Source organism: Prionailurus viverrinus, chromosome C1 (genome assembly GCF_022837055.1).
Source record: "Prionailurus viverrinus isolate Anna chromosome C1, UM_Priviv_1.0, whole genome shotgun sequence".
Lineage (NCBI taxonomy): Eukaryota > Metazoa > Chordata > Mammalia > Carnivora > Felidae > Prionailurus > Prionailurus viverrinus.
This window is the reverse complement of record NC_062568.1, coordinates 59,053,902-59,075,408: the sequence shown is the minus strand read 5'-3', so window position 1 is coordinate 59,075,408 and position 21,507 is coordinate 59,053,902. Positions and strand designations below refer to the sequence as shown.

The 21,507-nt window shown below is 38.4% G+C and overlaps 1 protein-coding gene across 2 annotated transcripts in view; it reads right to left on the bottom strand.

The window, feature by feature from the left end:
* Positions 1 to 21,507, bottom strand: part of ABCB11 (ATP binding cassette subfamily B member 11) — an 88,634-nt gene that overhangs the window by 30,188 nt on the left and 36,939 nt on the right. The window contains exons 11-18 of one of the 2 annotated variants that reach the window (XM_047872208.1): positions 16,382 to 16,495; positions 13,192 to 13,302; positions 11,025 to 11,150; positions 9,079 to 9,282; positions 7,072 to 7,242; positions 6,370 to 6,571; positions 5,290 to 5,365; positions 752 to 854 (exon numbers count right to left, since the gene is read on the bottom strand). In XM_047872208.1, the coding sequence (XP_047728164.1) occupies positions 752 to 854; positions 5,290 to 5,365; positions 6,370 to 6,571; positions 7,072 to 7,242; positions 9,079 to 9,282; positions 11,025 to 11,150; positions 13,192 to 13,302; positions 16,382 to 16,495 (1,107 nt within the window). The remainder of the gene's footprint in view (positions 1 to 751; positions 855 to 5,289; positions 5,366 to 6,369; positions 6,572 to 7,071; positions 7,243 to 9,078; positions 9,283 to 11,024; positions 11,151 to 13,191; positions 13,303 to 16,381; positions 16,496 to 21,507) is intronic. The other variant, XM_047872209.1, reaches the window with a different exon arrangement.

The following is a 21,507-nucleotide window of genomic DNA, read 5'->3' as shown; positions in this document are numbered from 1 at the left end:
TGTGAGACTCTCAGGTTGAAGAATTAAGTTCAGAGATTAAGAAAGCCTTTGAGGGTGGGGATAGATGGGCACCTTATGTGAAAGTAAGATGTCCACAATAGATTTGAGGATCTGTGTCCCTAGGAAGAAATATTGCTACATCTGTTGATTCCTCGCCTATCTCTTTCATTTTTGTGTCATTTTGAATTTTATTAAAACTAATAGTGCTGATCTTAGATATAGATATATCCTTAAGAAATTATGGTAAAGCTATATGAAGTAAACAACTGTCCATAAAACCTAACCATCTTCTGTTAATTAAAAAATCGTGCTAACTTTATCAAATACCTTTGTCGAATAAACACTTTTGCCAGGGTTATTATAATTTAAGAAGGAGATTGGAAAATTTGAGAAAACTTGTTTTCAAGTATTCTTACAACCTTTAAAATAATATACATATAGCCAAATAATCTAAGTACATATAATTTGCCTGTGTCTATTACAATGATTCGTCTCAAATTATTGACTAACAATTTTAGTCCATTTTCAGTTCTCAGATGTTCTTAAAGGTCATTAATTAATCTGTATTTCTTTTAACATATTGTATACAATTTAGAGTTTTCATCAGGTCCTCATGGATTCTCCCATTTAATCTGATTTAGCGAACATTACTAGATATTTGCCTTGAAAACTCATGTTGTCAGATTTAAAGGCCATGCAATAGTCCCCAGCAAAGACGGTCTCCAATCCCCAAGAGAAACTGGTGCCTGACCTTTCTGTCTTCTTCATAAGTAGACTTATGATCTACAACAGCTAATGGAGGTTCAGGTACCAGGTAAGAAAGCTGAGACTTGGAGCGTTGCCGGATTGAAGCTCTGTAAATAAACAGAAAGATGAAAGAGTCTGTAGATTATGGGCAGGTTGGAACAGGACTTAGCTGGTGTTCAGGCTTACATCATATGTGTCAAATAAACAGAAATGCTTGGTAGGTCACATAGTAACAAGGTAAGACAGCTTCCTGGGCAGGTTTGGCAGAACCATACTTGCAGCATAGTTAATTAGATTGGATGCTCTGGGCCCCAAGCTAGACTCTGATTCAGAGTGTGCTCAAGGAGGGAAGGAGAGAAGGAGAGGAAAGCTGTCCTACCAGTCTTCCAAAACAAGGTCCAAGGCTCAAATCCATTCCAAATCCACATGGTCTGCTAATTGCTACCAGGGCAAAGGCCCAGCATCTTTACCTCCCTATTGGTTACAGGTTGTAATTTGGATGTCTCTTTCTCTCTCTAGTCTCACTTGGTTTTACTTTAGCGTAAGGCCACCTGGATACAAATGAGCTCAGGAAAATAGGGCCCCTAGTGAGATTTTCTTTAGGCTACGTACTGTCCCTAGAAATGCATTTAAGTAACAAGTAGCTTACTGAAATAAAATTTAGTTGATGTGTTCATTCACTCATTTATTCATTTAACAGAAGCTTATTGGGCATCTATAGCATGCAAACCAATGCCAGATGCTGTGAGGATTACAAAGACTGGTCAATGACAGAATTTTCCCTCAAGGAGTTTAAAATCTTACAGAAGAGCAAAATATGTACCCAACCCTGGCGTAGGAAGAATGTGTTAAGTTCTGTAAGGCAGGGTTGATGAAAAAGTATGGAAATTTAAAGGAACAAAACATATACGGCAGGTATTACCATGAAAGTCTTCATGGAAGAGGTGACTAAGGTGGGACTTGGGTATTTGTAGGCTAGAGGAAGAGCATTTCTGATGGAGAGAACAGTATAAACAGAAAAGCATGGAGACAGGAGAGAACAGGGTTCCTCATTACATATACTTAGTATAGAACAGATATAGGAAGAGATTGGTTCAGGTGGTTTTGTTTTTTCCTTGAGATTTTCTGAGGAGACTCCTATTCTCCTCTAGGTTAAAGGTGAAAATATGCAGCACGAGGAGGAGTGGCTGGCGATTATATCAATACCTTCAAAGAAAGAAGCTTACTGAAAAATGAAGCAAATAGAAGGGGAAAAAAGGTAGAGCTGAGAAAGGAAGAGAGAAACTAGATGTATCTTGGACACATCACATATGTGAAGCCTGAAGCCAAAGCTTTCTTGGAACTACTTGTTATGTAAACTGATTCTCTCCCTTTAAAAGTTAAAGCAGGCTGAGTTAGCTTTTCAGTCATTTGCAAATACAGTTTGAAGTGATGAAGGCGTTGGTGAAGACTTGAGAGGAGGGTGTTACATTGTCAAAGCACCTATCTGAAGTATGAAGTATAAAGAGAGAGATGCTAGAGCCAATGAGACCAGTATCAACTGTTTCAGCATAATCTAGGCGGAACCATTTACAAGGAAACCATCTTCATCATTTGTATCCAGGTGAAGTTAGGCGAAAACAGATATGAAGGTGGTGCTTGTCTATTATCCATGCTCATCTGGCCTTCTTGAGAAGGTACTAGCACATCACCTTTTTGTTCCCAGGTCCAATTAGTGGCACTTAGTCACCCAGGTGCAACAAGGTGCATGTATCTCAAGTCCTCCCTCTTCCTTGCTCTTGCACATTCACACTCTTGTCAAGTCTCATTATGACCAGGCATGAAACCACTCCTCACCCTGTTTCCCTGTTATCTGGCTGCCCTCTGGGACACCCCAGCTCCCTCCCACCTGGCCTGAGACTCTCCAGCAATAGAGTTACTTCTTTGGGTTATGTAACTAAGGTCAAGAAGTCTTCTCCAGAAGGCATGAGGACTAGGCATGTGTCAAGTGGAGAGAGCAGAGTGCATAGTAGGGCTGAGATGTAAGGTCAGGGGCCTGCAGAGAAGTTCAGAGCATTGGAAGCCAATGTAGGAGTATGTGGAAAAGGAAATATGGTTGACTTCCTCCTAGTTCTGAGCATGGCAAAACATATATTCTTGTCCCTTCTGAGTTTTACTACCTTAATCTTATATTTCTTAAGTCTCTCTCTCTCCCTATTTCCCAGAATGTTCCACCTGCCTCGCATAGGCTGTCCCATTGAAACCATGGGCCTACCTGCCAACCCCCTCTGGTCCACCATAGACATCAGAGTTAGGATTCTATCCCGTGCCTTTAAAAAAAAAAAAAAAAAAAAAAAAAAAAAAAAACAGCAACATCTGTCACTCCCCTTTCTCAGAAGCTGGGTACCACTTCTCTCCACAAGTAAAAACAGCTAATTCAGAGAATGAATATCCTCACGATTTCTCTGTCTCTTTCAACATTATTATTCAGGAGATCAGTTACTGTTATCCACTAAATTGTTCTTGAACCTAAAATATATTGCTAAAGAGAGATTGAGCCCTCCGAAAGACCAAGGCCAAGGAAATAAGATACACATTAACATTTAATTTAGTCATCTTTTAGCAAAAAAAAATCTGTCAGCATACACAATGAGATATTTTTAACAGACCTTCTTACTCAAATTTATAAATCTTTCTCTGCAGGAGCTTAATAGTTACTTTTTGTGTGTAGATTATATTTCTACATTTCTCTTTCTAGTCACCAAAATGTAGAATTTGTGAGAATTAATAGCCAAATAAGAAATGTTTGTATTAAAAATGTTTATTTGATCCTAATAATAAACTATAAGTAAACTACTCAGAACAAGGAGAATTTTGCTCCTCAGAAAAGCTAAGAAAATATTTACTTTCTTATTGACATGACTATGAAATACATCACTTCCTCTTTACAACTGTTAGCCTAGTTATCAAAAGAGATGCCTGTCGTTTTCTGTGTTTAAGAAGGTAGACAGTATCCTCAGGTTGTGATTCTAATGATCCTTATAATTTATTTTTCTTCGAATCAGAAAAGCATGGTTAAGTGGTGCCGTGGTGGCTCAGTTGGTTAAGTGTCCGACTTAGGCTCATGTCATGATCTCACTGTTGGTGGGTTCGAGCCCCGGGTCAGGCTCTGTGCTGACAGCTTAGATTCTGGATCCTGCTTTGGATTCTGTGTCTCCCTCACTCTCTTCCTCTACCCCGCTCACACTCTGTGTCCCTCTCTCTTCAAAAATAAATAAACATTAAAAAAAAAAAAAAAAGAAAAGCATGGTTAGACACAATGCCCAATATCTATAAAAACTACCTAATAATTTTGGCAATTGTTGTAACTTTGACTTTATAGAGCAATTTGAGGCTATTACTTTATTATTTTCCTAATTCACAACACTTGATAAAACCAACATTTCTTGAAATTTTTATGAATAAACTTTCTCAAAAGGAAAAATAAAAAACCCTAAGCATAAAATTAGTGAACTATTTTTTTGAGTATAATTGGTATACAATGTTATGTTAATTTCAGCTATACAACATAGTGATTCAACAGCTATATATGTTATTCTTTGAATATTGAAAAATAAATCTGTGTTTGAATTGCTTGGAATTGTTACATAAATGTTTTCTTCTAAGCCACTTTAACCAGTTTTCAATAAGCAATATGCTGTCTTGAAAGAGCAAGTCTTATATCTGTGCCTTTGCTCAGAGTACAGCCTTGAATTACATATCCTAGAAATGATAAAGTCAATGGTAGAGAAATCTACTCTCACCCATTGTTTACTAACAGCCTCCTAACTCAGCGAAAAAAATCTTAAATAATATTTTCACAAATAGAGACAGCTACTCTTGGGCAGAATTCTTAGTACATAGAATTTTAACATTAAATGAACTATTTTACTGATACACTTAAATCAGGATGAAAGACTAAAACTTACAGTCTTGTTAATGGCATATTCCAAAAATATGTTTGAAAGTCAGTACCCCTATATTCATCCAAAGAAAAATAAATAGCTGGGGTTTAAGGAAATTCTCTTCAAATGCTAAAAAATACATTTCTTATTTCATCTAGTTAAGGAATGATTTGAATTCAGATGGGTCACTCTGGAAGCAGAAATATTTGTAATTCAATTGCAGCTCAGTAGGTAAAAGAATGGGCCTAAAGCCATGAACTTGACCTCCATGTAAAAACAGTGCTTCATATCATGGTTAGATCTAGGGGACAAGACCAAACACAAATTTTTAAAATCCCCTTTCTAAACTGAAAACATTTTAATTATAAAGCCTCTCTCTCATGACACTAGCCACAATAAGATAAGAAGCCAATGTGAAACAAAAAAATCCCTATGAATTAGAAACAGAAATGTCAATATATAGCAACCAAGGATTCATTTTCACGTTCATATTACATGAAACCTGGGGCTACACTCAAGGATCTCCTGGTTGTACCTGAGATATTACCTGAGGGATCATAGGGGCAGAGGCTCCTAAGAATATTTTAAAACCTCAAAATCTGCCTCATGGTTAGCTTACCTTAAACTAGCCTGGTAGCTCTCTCTGCTAAAGGCCTGTCTGCCACCAAATGAGCCGTCTTCAGTTTCATCTTCTCCTGTGCAACACAACATGAATGATTCCTTAGTGTATACAATAAGGAGAGCCATATCAAAATAAAACTACTTATTATATGCTATCACTATATCTGATGCTAAAACATTCTATTAACTCTATCACGACAAATAAAACTTAGCACTTATCTGTCACATTCGAACAAAAAATTTCAAAATACTCAGCAGGGGGTGCCTGGCTGGCTTCATCAGAAGAGCATGTAACTGTTGATCTCTGAGTCGCAAGTTTGAGTCCCCCACACTGGGTTTAGAGATTACTTAAATAAATAAATAAATAAATAAATAAGCAAACAAACTTAAAAAAAAAATACTCAGCAGGATTGAATCTTTTGAACTGTGTGATACCCAGTGTGTCATCCCCAACGAACAGATATTTGATAGCATGAATCGTAAAAACTTAAAGGAAGCCCACTGTAGGTGGTTTCTGTGGTAGACACACCAAGTTAAAAAATATATTTTCAGAATAAATCACACGTGTTAAATGTACACAGTAGTTTTACTCAGTGGAGTTCACAAATCGAGATGTGGTATGGTAGAGAAAGTTTGGAGTGGTTGGTTAATGTAGGCTGGCATAAGCACCAAGTCTGAAAATTCAGACTGAAAACAGAAAGGATGCACGAGGGCCCAAAGTATCCACGCTAATGAAAATAAGCACCACAATGTTTAGTCATTAATTAATTTACCCAATCAGTAAGAATAAATGTCCTACTGTGTGCAGGACACTCTAGGAAGGCTCTCCTATCTGCAAAGTATCGGATAGAATTGAAATCGTTCTTCCACACAAGACCTGGATTTTAGCTCTCTGACTTGATCAAGTAACTGAATCTCCTGAACTTCTGTTCTTTCTCTTATCATCTGTAGCATGCCTCCAAGGGCTTTTGGGAGAACAAATAACACAGTGTATTTTAAATGTAGAGAAATCCATAAAACAGAGTTAACAAACGTAATGCTTTATACAATGTACAAGTATATTGGAAAAGACACTTGCCTTTTATGCCCTCTCCATTAGCAGCTTGATCACCTTGACTTTGCAAAGTCACTAGAGTGAAGTAAACGCCTTTCCTTTCCATCAATTCTTCATGGGTGCCTCTTTCCACAGCTGTACCATGTTCAAAACCAATAATGACATCTGCAGCTCTGATTGTGGATAGGCGATGAGCAACTGAAACGATTGTATGTCCGTGCTGAATCTGTAAGAATGTACAGTGTACTGTTAAGCAAACAGTAAGACAGAGCTGACATTGACATTGGATGGTCTCCAAATCCACGAGTGAGTCAGAGTCTTGGTCCTTAATAGGCTATGCAGACATTAGAAAAGGCCAGCACACTCTATCAAGGCCATGAACACCCACATGTTGGTCCAGCTGTTGCTATTAATGAACAGCTAAAAACAAAATGGAAACTTTTGAAATCACATATTCTAAGTTAGATTCAACGAGATTTAAAATTTTTCATTTGTAGCTTCTGGAAGCAAATCATACTGACTTCTATTCAACTGCGAGGAACATTGCAGTCAGTATTTTCTAAACTGTTAGACTGGACCCACTGACCCATGTAGTCCCCTCTCTCTCCCTCCCTCTCTCCTTTCCTCCCTTCCCTTCCCCCCACCCCCATCCTCTCTCAGCAAGCTGCCTTTCCTACAGCACATTTCCACATGGTCTCATACAATGAACTCAGACTCTCAACCAACCTTACTCAGTGCCTCTTGTACCATGGCTTCACTCTCATTGTCCAGCGCCGAGGTGGCCATGTCCAAGAGCAGGATCTTAGGGTTTCGGACAAGGGCTCTGGCAATGGCCACTCTTTGTTTCTGGCCACCGCTCATCTGGCCTCCTCCTTCTCCAACAAGAGTGTCAAATTGCTGGGAAGAAAGGTGACACCAGGAAGGAAGAGGAACAATTTGATGGTTCCTGGCAGTGATCATTACAAGGTCCTTTCTAGCTTCCTTCTCAAGGATGAATTTTCACAGGCCCAACTTTCACTGAACGAAATACCCTTTTGTGAAACAGGTTACTGTCTGATCGATACTTGTATGTACGATGAAGAAATTGATTTATTCTTTCATTCCCGGGTTCCTGGGTTATATAAATGTTTCTCTCTAGTTCAACTTCAAATAAAATGTTTCCACCAAAGTAAAAGTTGATCAGGGTCCTGAAAACCCATTTTAAAGGGTTAGAGCACATATCAAGTTCTTCCTCCTTTTCTCTAGTTTGGCAACACAGAAAAACACAACACTAAAGCTGTCTTTATGTTGTAAAGGAAAGATCAAACTAGCTTTACGATCATTACCATCTATAGCAAACAGTTACTGAGTATCTTTCATGTCTAGAATTATATGACAGTCTCACAATGGTGTCAGACTCTTGTCTTGTTCATTATTAGCCAACATGAGTTGAGCACTTACCATGTATAAAGCATGGAGCTGAGCTCTTTACACATTTCACCTCATTAGTCCCTACAGATGGCCCATGAGATAGATACCGCTGTGGTCAATCGATGGGTAGGGAAATGCTGGGGTGTAAGGGGCTAAAGTAACTTGCCCAAGTTTATAGAGCTTACAAATAGAGAATATGGGACTTGCATGGAGGCAGTCTGATTCCAAAGCTTTATACTCTTTGCCATTAGACTATATCATACTCACAGCTGCAATCCTATTCACACAGGTAATCTAAAAGGCTGATTAGGAAATTATCTAGAACACAGACTCTGGAGCCAGACCACGTGGGTGTGAACCTTGACTCTTCTGCCTTGAGCAAGTTATTTGACCTCTTAGTTCTCTCTTTACAGGTGGAAATAGTAAAGTAGCTACCAACAGGATGGTTTTAAGGGTCAAATGAGAGGTAAAGTGCTTAGAACAGTGCCTGGTATGTAGTAAGCATATATAAGTAAGCATATATAAGTATATATATATATATATATATATATATGTTAACTAGTAATAACTCTTCTTTGATTTAGCAGACTATTGGCCACAAAATGTATATAAGTATAATAATATGGAGTTGGGTTTTGTTGTCATTGTTTACAATGAAGATAAATGAGGAATTTTTGAATATGTGAGATACAGTACTGAGGACACGGCATTAGCTGCCTAAACACAAGAAAATTAAAGAACAATGGCATTAGTAGGCATCAAAGGAGCATTGTGTAAGTCATTGCCACATGAAAAACTTACCTGCTGCTTAAACAAATGCTTAACAGATAGGGTAAGAAGATTGTGTCAATGTCAAAGGGAGATTTTAAAAGAAAGTTCTTGTTTGGTAGATTTTTAATATATCAACAATAATATGTTTTCAGACAAAGGGGAAAATTCATGGTACATTTCCAGGAATGAAATCTAACATGGCATTAAGAATTTAATGATTTGGGGGCGCCTGGGTGGCTCAGTCGGTTGGGCAGCCGACTTCGGCTCAGGTCATGATCTCGGTTCGTGAGTTCGAGCCCCGCGTCAGGCTCTGTGCTGACAGCTCAGATCCTGGAGCCTGTTTCAGATTCTGTGTCTCCCTCTCTCTGACCCTCCCCCGTTCATGCTCTGTCTCTCTCTGTCTCAAAAATAAATAAACGTTAAAAAAAAATTAAAAAAAAAGAATTTAATGATTTGGGATTTAAATGAAAAGAAATGTATAATATTGTGTAACTTTTTCTTTTCTCTTTCACAACTTCTGGGTTCCCCCGTGGAATGAGAGACTAGGGGTACCTGTGGCAGGTCCATGATGAAGTTGTAGGCATTGGCTGCCTTGGCAGCTAGAACTATATCTTCCATCGTTGCATCTTCTCTGCCGTAGCGAATATTCTCTGCAATGGTGGTGGAGAACAGAACGGGCTCTTGCTCCACTATCCCAATCTGAGCTCTAAGCCACTGAATGTTAAGAGAGCGGATGTCATGGCCATCCAAAGTCACCTAGAAAACATGAGCACAATGTCACATCTCTTAGAATCCTTCGGGGTTCTGAACCAAAATGCTATGTTGTACTTGATGTACGGGGAGAAAAAGTAGAGACCTGCAAGATTATAACAAAAATAATTCCTCCTACAATGAGGTTGTTTATATAAGAGTGACAATTTATAGTTGAAATCGAGTATAGCTGTAGGACAATTCATTGTAGAAACACAAATGATGTAAAGGTCATTCAATTGACCACAATTGGCCCAGGAATGGAAAAAATGTTAATTCTTCAATGGAATCAATCAGCTATTCACCATATATTGTATATTTTTATTATATTTTGACTTATGACCTATAAAAATGGACTTCAAAAGCTACAAAGAAAATAAGAAATGTTCCCTATCTTGTGTATATGCATTACAGTAACTTTCTGGCCGGATTCATGAAATCTTGCCATTTGTAACAAAGTAGATGTAACTGGAGGGTATTACATTAAATGAAACAAGTCAGAGAAAGACAGATTTCATATGTTTTCACTCCTATGTGGAACGTGAGAAACTTAACAGAAGACCATGGAGGAAGGGAAGGAGAAAAAATAGTTTCAAACAGAGACGGAAGCAACCCATAAAAGACTCTTAAATACAGAGAACAAACTGAGGTTGATGGGTCCATAGAGTGTGTGTGTGTGTGTGTGGGAGGGTGATGAGCATTGAGTAGGGCACTTGTTGTGACGAGCACTGGGTGTTGTGTGTAAGTGATGAATCATGGGAATCTACTCCCAAAGCTAAGAGCACATTGTACACACTGTATGTTAGTCAACTTGACAATAAATTATATTTAAAAAAAAATAGCACTTTGCCATTTAAAAGTAATTGAAACTATAGGTGGGATAAACAATTACAAATTACTATTAGCAAAGAAGCAAAGACCTTACATCAAGAAACCATGATTTTTATAAATTCAGAGTGTAGTTATGCTGGTATGTAGCAACGAATATCCAGAGGACGGAATGTCTGTACCAAAGAGAATTTTCATTACGTCTGTCATGTCAGTGTGGCAGTGCATCCATTATAGAGAATGCCTTGTATTGAAGCCACTTAACATACAGTCAAATGAGTGTACTGCAAGGCATCAAGGAAATGTTGACAAGAATGATTTTGAGAGTGTAGAAAGAACAGAGCCTCTGGCATCTAATAGACCTGGGTTCAAACTGGGGGCAAGTCTCAATCTCTCTGACTCTGCTTCCTTATTTATAAAATGAGCATACATACCTTGGAGGTCATTTTGAAAATAAATAATTATTTTTATAGACAAATAAACATGAGGAAAAAGAAACCAAGTAATTTGTGAGATTATATATATATTTTTTAAACTCAGCTTCTCGAAGCAGTAATCAATCTGTTCATTCTAGCCATGCAACCTTTCCTATACCTAGTGTTTGGAAAACTTTAAAAGACAATACGATTTTGTTGCAATCCAAAGAAATAAATGGAAATGTTAGTTCACCGAAGAGGCAGAAATACCATTTTGAATGTATCTGCGCATTTAGTTACACCCCTTAGTGCACAAGCGGGTTGTTCATTGAGTACAGCCACCGTGCTGGGAATTAGTCCAGTCAGTCTGGTCAAAAATCATTAAGTCAACTCTGCGTGTGTCAAGATGGTCTCCATGTGTGCTAGGTCTTTATGTTTGACCGGCGTATCTCCATTTGCACTTCCCATCCCCGCATATTGAGGAGGTTTCTGGAAGACACACACCATGCCTTCACTGGGGTCATAGAAACGCTGAATGAGCTGTATTGCTGTGCTTTTCCCAGCTCCACTGGATCCTACCACAGCTGTCATTTCCCCTGATTTAATGACCATGCTGAGGTTATTCAAAATCTGTAGAGAAAAGAGAAGAACAACATTCAGATTGTCAGCAATTAGACTCATAAGTTAGGATGCTTTGTGAGAATACTGTGTATGTGTTTACTCATGCCCTGAAAGCAGTATCTATCAATACCGACCAATAACCAGAAAATTAATAAACAGTGCCTAGGATGAAGTTTTAGCATTTAGCACATTACTCATTAATAAACTCATAGTGGCGGTGAAGAAATAAAATGATGTGTGGTAACACTGTTGCAGTAAACAAACCAGGACAACTTTTAAAAGTATGTTCCAAAGTCCAATTTAAAAGACTCCTGATACTAGGACGCCTCAAGGAGACCATCCCAATTAGTTAAGGAAAAAAAGCCATTAAGTTAGAAATATAATACTAATTTACTGAGCATGGATTAACAATAAACCAATTTGCAAATGTTAAGCTGTTATGCACTTTTATTGTGTGTGAACATATGATCTGAGTAACTTTCCCTAAGAGATGTTTGTGGCATGTTTGTTAAGTTTAAAGCACTGTTAAAGGTAGAGACTGAATGCTGGTAGGTCCAGAAAGGGAAGAACAAGAAGCTAATTCATAAGCATCTGTTGGGTATTTTCACTAGTTCAGTGGTGATTTTTGTACTTATTATGGAAAGGCAGTTTGGGGTCCTCTGTGTGACAAAATCTCACATGCCTTTCATCCCACTAGAGAGTCAGGCTTGCAAATCACTGCCACTTACTAGACTGTATTGGACTGTCATTCCCACCAGGGTGGCAGGCATCAAGGGTGCTTTTTCTCATTATAGCCCAGTACAGCGTGGCACCCAGCAGGGCTAAATACATACTTGTGGTATAAAGACTATTTGAGGTGTAAGTAAGATTTTGTTAAAACAAACTATTGGTGCTGGGAATAGAGGATAAAAGAGAAATGAAATTATTGTGTTTTAATTCTACTGGTATTTATGAAACGGCTCTTATTAGCTGGCTCTGAACAGATACTACGAAGCAAGTTTTTACACATCCATTAAAAAATCTTTACTGAGTGAGTACTACCTTGTGGTTGATCTTTCACACATATGTTGACATATGTTGACATTTTGACATATGTTGTGACATTTAATGTTTCCATACATATGTGATATGTAACAGTAATCTAAATACACTTCAGTGATGTAATCAGAACATAGGGGTACCTATGTTCTGTGTATATATATATATATATATATACACACACATACACATATGTATGTATGTGTATATATACATACGTGTGTGTATGTGTGTGTGTGTGTGTGTGTGTGTGTACGTGTTTGCCTACATTTTGGGTACATAGTGTCAGAATTAAGTAGCATGGGATTTACTTCCCATAACAGAAATATTAAGAAAGTGTGGCTAGAGGTATTCTGTAAAAATTAGAAATAAGTCTCATTTCAAAGCCAACTCATTCATGGAGAGTAGATCCTCATTTACCTGTAGAATAAGTTGCCTTTAAAGATACTTGCTCAGTAGGTGTAGGAAAACTGTAAATTTCTTCATCATGTGCCCTGGGCAATCACCCAGCACAAGATACATGAGCCTAAGGTCACAAGCTTACCTTTCCTCCAAAGACTGATCTAGTGACCCTTGTGAACTTAGAGATAGGAAGGAAGAAACCACAAGGCAGCAGCTTTTCTTTGCCACTCCTTCCCTTACCCACTCCGTGTTCCACCCTCTGCATCTGTACTTTTTGACTGTTCTGATAGACTTGCAGTTTATTTAGCTTATGCTTTTCATGACAGTAATCATACTTCAACAGAGAATCATACTTAACCTGACCTAACCTGAATGTGCTGCCAGAGCGTGTCCTCACCAGAGGGATTTGCACATTATCGCTGCTACAAAGGAATGTGGTTTGTTGTCTGAGAAATGACATGATGCCAAGTGACACTTCTAAAGAAACATGCTTCTGTTCCTTCTTCCTGGACACTGTCATGCTTGAGAAAAACAAGTAATTTGTGGCTCTGGACATGAATCATCAAAGAAGGAAAATGTCATTGTTCCTGGGGAAAAGATGAACACTTACCTTCACCTCTGGTCTGGAAGGATAATGGAAGGTCACATTATGGAATTCAATTTCACCCTTAATTCGATCCAACTTGTAACCATCCTCTGACATGCAGTCAATGATGGGTTTCTGGAGTGGAATATAAAAGGAATATGCAACAACACACATTATATGCATTTATGATTTGTCTTGGTTTGAATTTACTCATAAAACAGAACAACAACCAGGTAAAATTTGTTTCCACATTAAGCATTTATTAATAACAGTAATAATATGAACAATTTACTAAGATATTAATATGAAATATTATATTACTATACATTAACAGCATTAATATATATTACATATAATATATTAATACATGACCAAATATACACAAAGAATTAATATATAATTAATTATAATCTATATAAAATATGTCAATAATATACAATTGATATATAACTTCACATTAATTAAATTTAATTAATTAAATTATTATTACGATTTGTTGACATATTACTATGACATATTATACAATAACATAATATAATATATAGTATTAATCTATAGCTAGTATATTATTATATTAGTATATAGTATATTAATATTATATATTATTATATTTTGAGATACCATGGAAGACAATTTACAAGGTATTTTAATATGTGCTTTTCTCACTTATGTAATTGTCACTATAACCTAATTAGACAGATGATATGCTCAATTGTTTGGCTGAGGAGGTAAAGGACTCTCAGAGAGGTTAAGTATCTTTCCTAAGGCCACACAAACAGTCATCCAAGCCAGGGTCCAATAGTTCTCTACATTTGTGTATCTGTGGTAGATGATGATTAAAACTACCTGAATGTCCTCAGGAACCTGGGTGGCTCAGTTGGTTAAGCCTCCGACTTCATCTCAGGTCACTATCTCACACAGACAGCGCAGAACCTGCTTCAGAGCCTCTGTCTCCCTCTCTCTCTGCACCTCCCCAGCTTTCTCTCTCTCTCTCAAAAATAAACATTTTAAAAAAACCTAACTGAATGTCCTCAAGTGGTATCCTCAAATACTACCAACTTTCAATTGTTATGCTGAATTTCACCTCATTGTTGTTAGTAGTGAGCCTAATCTAGAATTTAACCCTTCTAGTTAATCAGACAGGAGTGAGGGCCATGTTTTGCTACCAGAACACTCCACGTCAGCTTCTTCCTGCTTCTACACTTGTGAGAGAAACTCATCATCATATCTCATTTTGGGGCAATAGCGTAATCTATTTTCTTCTTTGTGTGTCTCTAGTAAAGATAATAAAGTAACTTTTAAATAATTTTTTGTAATAGTTTCAAAGTCCTTTTAGATTCATTATCTTATTTGAGCATATAACAACCCTAAGAACGAGGTAGAATTTGGATAGCTCAACATGTCTATGTAGTTTCCAACAATCTATACTCCAATATATGAAACCCCCAAATATGAAACAGATAAAGTGATCAACAGTTTCCTCAGGTAGGTTATATGCTTCATAAATACTTAAGATTTAGGGGACCAAAGAAGAACCTCTGGATTTCCAGGGCTTCCAGAGGGGAAGAACATGTTGCCCTCTTCTCCCTTCTATTCTTGGATTTTGACTTTCTAGCTGGACCTCCAAGGTGCTTTAGTAGATTAACCAGGAAAATCCTAGCCAGACTACCAGACAGTCTAAGGTCTGTCACCTTTAGAAGATAATCCAAACTTATGAACTTGGCCTTAAAGTCTTGCATGATCTGGCCCCTTCCTCTCTCTCCAGCCTCTGTCCCTTGCTCACTCAGCTCACACACACTGACCTTGTTTTAGGTCCTTGTATTCACCAAGCCCTTTTTCCAGCCAGAGGGCTCTCTTCCAGGAATAGCCTCCCTGCTCTCATTTCCCAAGCACCGTTTCCCCCTGAACCTCCCTTCACACGGCTGACTGTCCTTGAGTTCTCAGTGCAAATATTATCTCCTCAGAGATGAGGTTACCACCACTTAAAGTCTCCTCTCCACTCCAACCGCTACCATGCTGACCTATTTTATTTCCTTTATTGCACTAATATTATCTTATCTTTGAATGTGCTTACTTCTTTTTCTAATTTTTATTTTTTACTGAAGTTAGGTTGGTTTTAGGTGGACAATATAGTGATTCGACGATTATATACATTACCAAATGCTCACCAAGATAGTGTAGTTACTTTCTGTCATCACACAAAGTTATTCCAACATTATTGGCTGTACTTTTCATCCCTGTGACTTGCTTATTTTATAACTAGAAGTTTATCCCTTTCACCTATTTTGCCCATCCTGCTAGCCCCTTCCTCTCACAGCCACCAGTTTGTTCTCTGTATTTATGAGTCATTTCTGGTTTTTGTTTGTTTGTTTGTTCATTTTGTTTGTTTGTTCATTTGCTTTGCTTTTATGCATTCTACATATAAGTGGCATTGTATAGTATTTGTCTTTTTCTGTCTGACTTCTTTCACTAAATGTAATACCCTCTATTTTTTTCCAATGTTTTTATTTCTTTTTGAGAGACAGAGAGACAAAGAGACAGAGCATGAGAGGGGAGGGGCAGAGAGAGAGGGAGACACAGAATCCAAAGCAGGCTCCAGGCTCTGAGCTGTCAGCACAGAGCCTGATGCAGGGCCCAAGCTCATTAACTGTGAGTTCATGACCTGAGCCTAAGTCAGACGCTCCACCAACTGAGCCACCCAGGTGCCCCAACATAGTACCTTCTAGATCCGTAAATGTGCTTCCTTCTTTATTACCCGTTTCCTAGTATGATAGGAGTGCAAGGGCCTTATTTGTTCTATTTCACTCTTGCAGTCCCAACTCAGTGTGGAGCCTGGCTCGTGATAGCACTTATTAAGTATTGCTGAATTAGGGGCATTGTGATAGTCCTCATATTTTTTTAATTTGTTTTTTTAATATTTGTTTATTTTTGAGGCAGAGACAGAGCGTGAGCAGGGGAGGGGCAGAGATAGAGAGGGAGACACAGAATCTGAAACAGGCTCCAGGCTTTGAGCTGTCAGCACAGAGCCCAATGCGGGGCCCAAACTCACAAGCCGTGAGATCATGACCTGAGCCGAAGTCAGACGCTTAACTGACTGAGCCACCCAGACGACCCATCCTCCTATTTTTTTTTAACATTGAGGGTAAATTCCTCAGAAATTCATTTCTCTCCCCACCCCAACCTGCTCATGGCCTTTACTTTGGCTCTTACATACCCGGTCTATTGTCTGAAAAATGCTGGTGGCCGCTGCACGCCCAGTTGCAAAGGCTTCCAAACAAGAAGATGCATTGCCAAGATTTAAAGCTCCTACTATGATACTGAGGAAAATCTGAAATAAAAAGAGATAAACATAGTTTTTGTATGTTTTTGTCAATTTGTAAATAGCGCTATCATTCGGGCTATCTGTGTGAACTCAGAGGTTTCTCAGAAATGTTCTTCCTTGGGAGTTTGAAAGATAACTATTTCTTTAGAGACACCTGGAATAATTTCTGTTCTACAAAGTATCTCCAATTTTTCTATTGTTATGATTTAAAAGATTACATTATTTTTAACTGAACATCTATGTGTAGAACACTATTCTACAAAGAAGAATATATTTTGCAATGAGGAAGAGATCTAAGCAAGGCAGCGTATAGACACAAAGTGAGTTAGAATAGTGACATGATAATTCAGTTTGTCACATGAACAGCCTAATATGGTCTCTGGATAAGAGACCCCTGATAAGGGTCACTGAAGCAATAAAGACAGTATGATTAGCTTGATTTTCATAGAGATTGGTACGTACATTATAGATTTGCTACTAATGCTATATTATTGCTACTAGTAGACTATTATTAGGATAACTATTACTACTAGTAGGAGGAGGAGGAGGAGGAGTTTTCCTAATGTATATTTCTAAGTGATTTACCTGCTTTACTTCATTTAATTTTTACAACAGAAGAGAAAACCAAGGTGTATGGAGGTTGCCTAACTTACTCTACATGAAAACACGTATTAAGTGGTAGAGCAGTATTTGAACCCAAGCTCTTGCCTGACATCCTGTCTAGCAAACAGGCCCACCTGCTGCTGGTGGCATGCGGTTGGTATGGCCAGGTTCCTTGCGATGCTGAGGAAGCTGTCCTTAAACTCACCAACCCAGTCATTTCATTAAGTTAGGGGAAGGCGAATTTATCATGACCAGATATTCCTACCAAATAGCACTGTGTTTTTATCAGTGCTGTTTATAAAGGAAGAGGCAATGAGGTAATTTGTCATGTGCCTCTAGGAGGAGCACAAGACTCCTTTTGACCAAATGGGACTAGTCATGTAACTTTCATGGAGGATATTTCATTGGCCACCATCCATTGGGGACAGGAGTTATTTCCTGAACTGAAAACTGGCTGCTGCCTGAATGTTTGAATGTAGTCTTCTTCAGGCAGTCAAATGATCCTAGTCTGTGATGGTTTCCCTGCCTTCCTTTGGTCTTTGTCTGGACCAGGAGACTCCTCAGAGCCTCCCAGCCACCTCCCTTCCTCTCAAGTAACCTCCATTCCGCATATGATGATGTGCACCAGTCCCCCCTTGCCTTCTTCCTGAATTCCCCACTCCATGCATGAGACAGACATTCTCTCCTCATCTTTCTTGTTCCTCTTCCTTAATTACAGAAGGCAGCTCCTCCCATGGGCAGATTACTTCATATTTCAAGCCGCAATTTCTTTATCGGTAACACAGGGATATTAACAGTATATACCTCATGGGACTGTTATGAACATGAAATGAAATAATTAGTTTAAGGGTGATAAATCCAGTGTTAGCCACATAAATCATAGTGATGATGTTAAAAGAAGCAAGATTGCACACTTAAGAAATGATAAAGTGAATAGAGGGAGAAGTACTTCTGTAAATTGGGTTAAGTCCACCTTTATCAGAGGCCTTCCCACCTAAACAAAAGATGCTTTCCACATGTCCTAGATCAGGGCTCAGCAAACAGTTTCTATAAAGGACACCTAGTAGATATTTTAGCCTTTTCAGGCCATATGAGCTCCGAAGCAATTACACAACTCTGCTATGTAGTACGAAAGCAGCCATAGACAATAGAGAACAAATAATTATGGCTGTGTTCCAATAAAACTTTATTTACAAAAACAGGCATCAGGCTGGATTAGACTGGCGGGCCATAGTTTGCCGACCCCTGTCTAGATCCTAGATTGAATCATTAGGGGCCTAACCTGAGGTTTGCAGTCAAACCTTGCTCAGCCTGGTTTTGCAGATGTCTCTCTCAGAGTTCATAGGGAAAGAGTGAGTGAGACAGAACAGAGACATGTACTGATATCATCACAATAGCCAGCACCCATTCCAACAGATGATCATTTCCCACCCCAAACACTGCACTCTAACCAGGGGTGGCAGTGTCAGAAGAGGCAAAGGAGACCACTGGGGAATAATCTGTGGGTGTTCTGTGCTGGGGAAAAGGGGATCTGTGGCTCCTTGGAAGATAGATCCAGAAGAAGAAAACACTGGCTAATGAGTCAGGCCCTAGAGACATAGTCACCTGAGTTTATATCCCACTCCATGCCCCTCAGCACATATTTTGAAACCTCATGGCTCCATTTCATCTTTAATGACATCAATACAGAATGAAGCTTTGATATTACATATTGTATTTATATGAAATATGTCATTTAGTGCTTGACACCTTATACACTCTGAATACTGTTACCCTCTACTGCTGCTGTTATTTTTTACTATTGAGTCCTGAAACCTGAGAAGTGTGAAAAAGCAGCCTTCTGCACTCTGCAATTCGCTTTCATCTCCTCTCTTAATAGATCATAGAGTTTGTTTTTTGTCTGGGTACAAGTGGTACTAATCACAGTCATTTATGTGAGCCACTTACCATGTATGCCCAATTACCATGCAGCCAATAATGACTTTGTGCATGAAAAACATATTAGATTAACCGAATTGTTAATTAGTTTAGTGGATTACTAACACCTCAGCTCATGTATACTGAGGCTTCAGAGTTTGCTACTCAGAAGTATGGTGAAAAATGTGCCTGCGCACATGAGTGAAAGAAAGAGAGAGATGGAGGGAGGGAGGAAGGGAGAGAGAGAGAAAGAACAATCAGTGATTATACTGTTCACGGATTTCTCCATTTTCCCAAAGGGAAATTTCTAAAGGTGTAAGCAGAGGCTTGCAAGAAGACATTCGGAGTATGAGGTAAGGTTAATCATTGATGATTAAAATGTTGGAAACACATAGCATTCCACATCTGCATATAGTAAGTACTCAGTTAAATTATTTACAGAAAGTATAGAGTGAACACTTGAAGCTGAGGAGTGTCAAATGAGTTAAACAAGGAGGCCATTAGGCTGAGGCAGATTTAATACCTTAGCAACCTGCATAAGCAAACCAAAACTTCAGCTCAAATGCCTTAAGGTCAAGAAATCAAAAACCTGAGGACAACCAACCACAAATAGTCAATTAAGCTTCCCCGGGCAAGGCAACTGCTTAAGGTATCGCCAATCAAATAATTTTTTTTTTTTTTTTGCTTTGCTTCTGTCTTTTCACTATAAAAGTCCCCTGCTCCTATGGGTGGAGAATGGTTTCTCATCACTTCTGGTTTGGTGCTGCTTGATTAGAGTTATTTCTGCTTAAATAATCTCCTAAAATTTTGAATATACCTCAGTCTATTTTTCAGCAGAACCATAAAATTGGATTCCTGCTACAGAAGTAACCAAGGGGATTTTAAATTCAGTGTTTCCAATTGGAATTGTGTAGTATTTAATTTTCAATTTACCAATTCATTTTTCCCTCTGAAATGTTATTTGGGAACACCTCTGTCCTCTCTGTGCAGGCATGGTATGAAAAGAAAGAGGTCTTTTCTCAATGCATGTTTTTCTGCAGAATGAGCAGATACAAGCAGCTGGGACTCATAAATGTTGAAAGTTCTTAAGAGTCATTAGATCAATAAAGACCAGGGACTTTATAATCAGGTTTCATACCCGCAATACTTTCACTGGTTTTTCTTTTTCTTTTTTTTCCAATATATGAAATTTATTGTCAAATTGGTTTCCATACAACACTCAGTGCTCATCCCAAAAGGTGCCCTCTTCAATACCCATCACCTACCCTCCCCTCCCTCCCATCCCCCATCAACCCTCAGTTTCTTCTCAGTTTTTAAGAGTCTCTTATGCTTTGGCTCTCTTCCACTCTAACCTCTTTTTTTTTTTTCTTCCCCTCCCCCATGGGTTTCTGTTAAGTTTCTCAGGATCCACATAAGAGTGAAACCATATGGTATCTGTCTTTCTCTGTATGGCTTATTGCACTTAGCATAACACACTCCAGTTCCATCCACGTTGCTACAAAAGGCCATATTTCATTCTTTCTCATTGCCACGTAGTACTCCATTGTGTATATAAACCATAATTTCTTTATCCATTCATCAGTTGATGGACATTTAGGCTCTTTCCACAATTTGGCTATTGTTGAAGGTGCTGCTATAAACATTGGGGTACAAGTGCCCCTATGCATCAGTACTCCTGAATCCCTTGGGTAAATTCCTACCAGTGTTATTGCTGGGTCATAGGGTAGTTCTATTTTTAATTTTCTGAGGAACCTCCACACTGTTTTCCAGAGTGTTTCACTGGTTTTTCAAATGTGCAAAGCTGGGGGCACTTAGATGGCTCAGTTTGTTGAGTGTCAGACTTCGGCTCAGGTCATGATCTCACAGTTCATGGGTTCGAGCCCTGCATCAGGCTCACTGCTGTCAATGCAGAGCCCACGTTGGATCCTCTGTCTCCCTCTCCCTCTGCCCCTCCCTCACTCATGCTTTCTTTCAAAAATAGATGAATAGACATTTAAAAAAAGTTTCCAAATGTGTAAAGCTGTATTAAAGTTGTTAAGAAAGTGGCTAAATATAATGATAGCAATATTTTCCATCTATACTGTTCTTTTAAGGTTTACAAAACACTAACATGTATAATCACATTTAATTTTTTAAACAAAATTCAAGTGATGCCAGTTGTTCATCTTGCAAAGAACTGAATTTTGAAAAGTTATTCTTAGTGTATTATCATGCTCTTATGAAATAAAGTCAGTAGCTTAGATTGATTATGGTTTGGCCTCTGATAATCATTTCAATTTGTAAATAAAATTCTGTTCTACTTTCCCTAGAAATGTATTTCTACTAAATCAGTAGACCTCAAATTACAGGCTATCAGCTAGCAAATGTCTATGTAGGATTTTGGCATTTTTCATTATTTTTTAAAAATGTTTATTTATTTTTGAGAGAGAGACAGACAGAGCGTGAGCAGGGGAGGGGCAGAGAGAGGGAGACAGAATCCGAAGCAGGCTCTAGGCTCT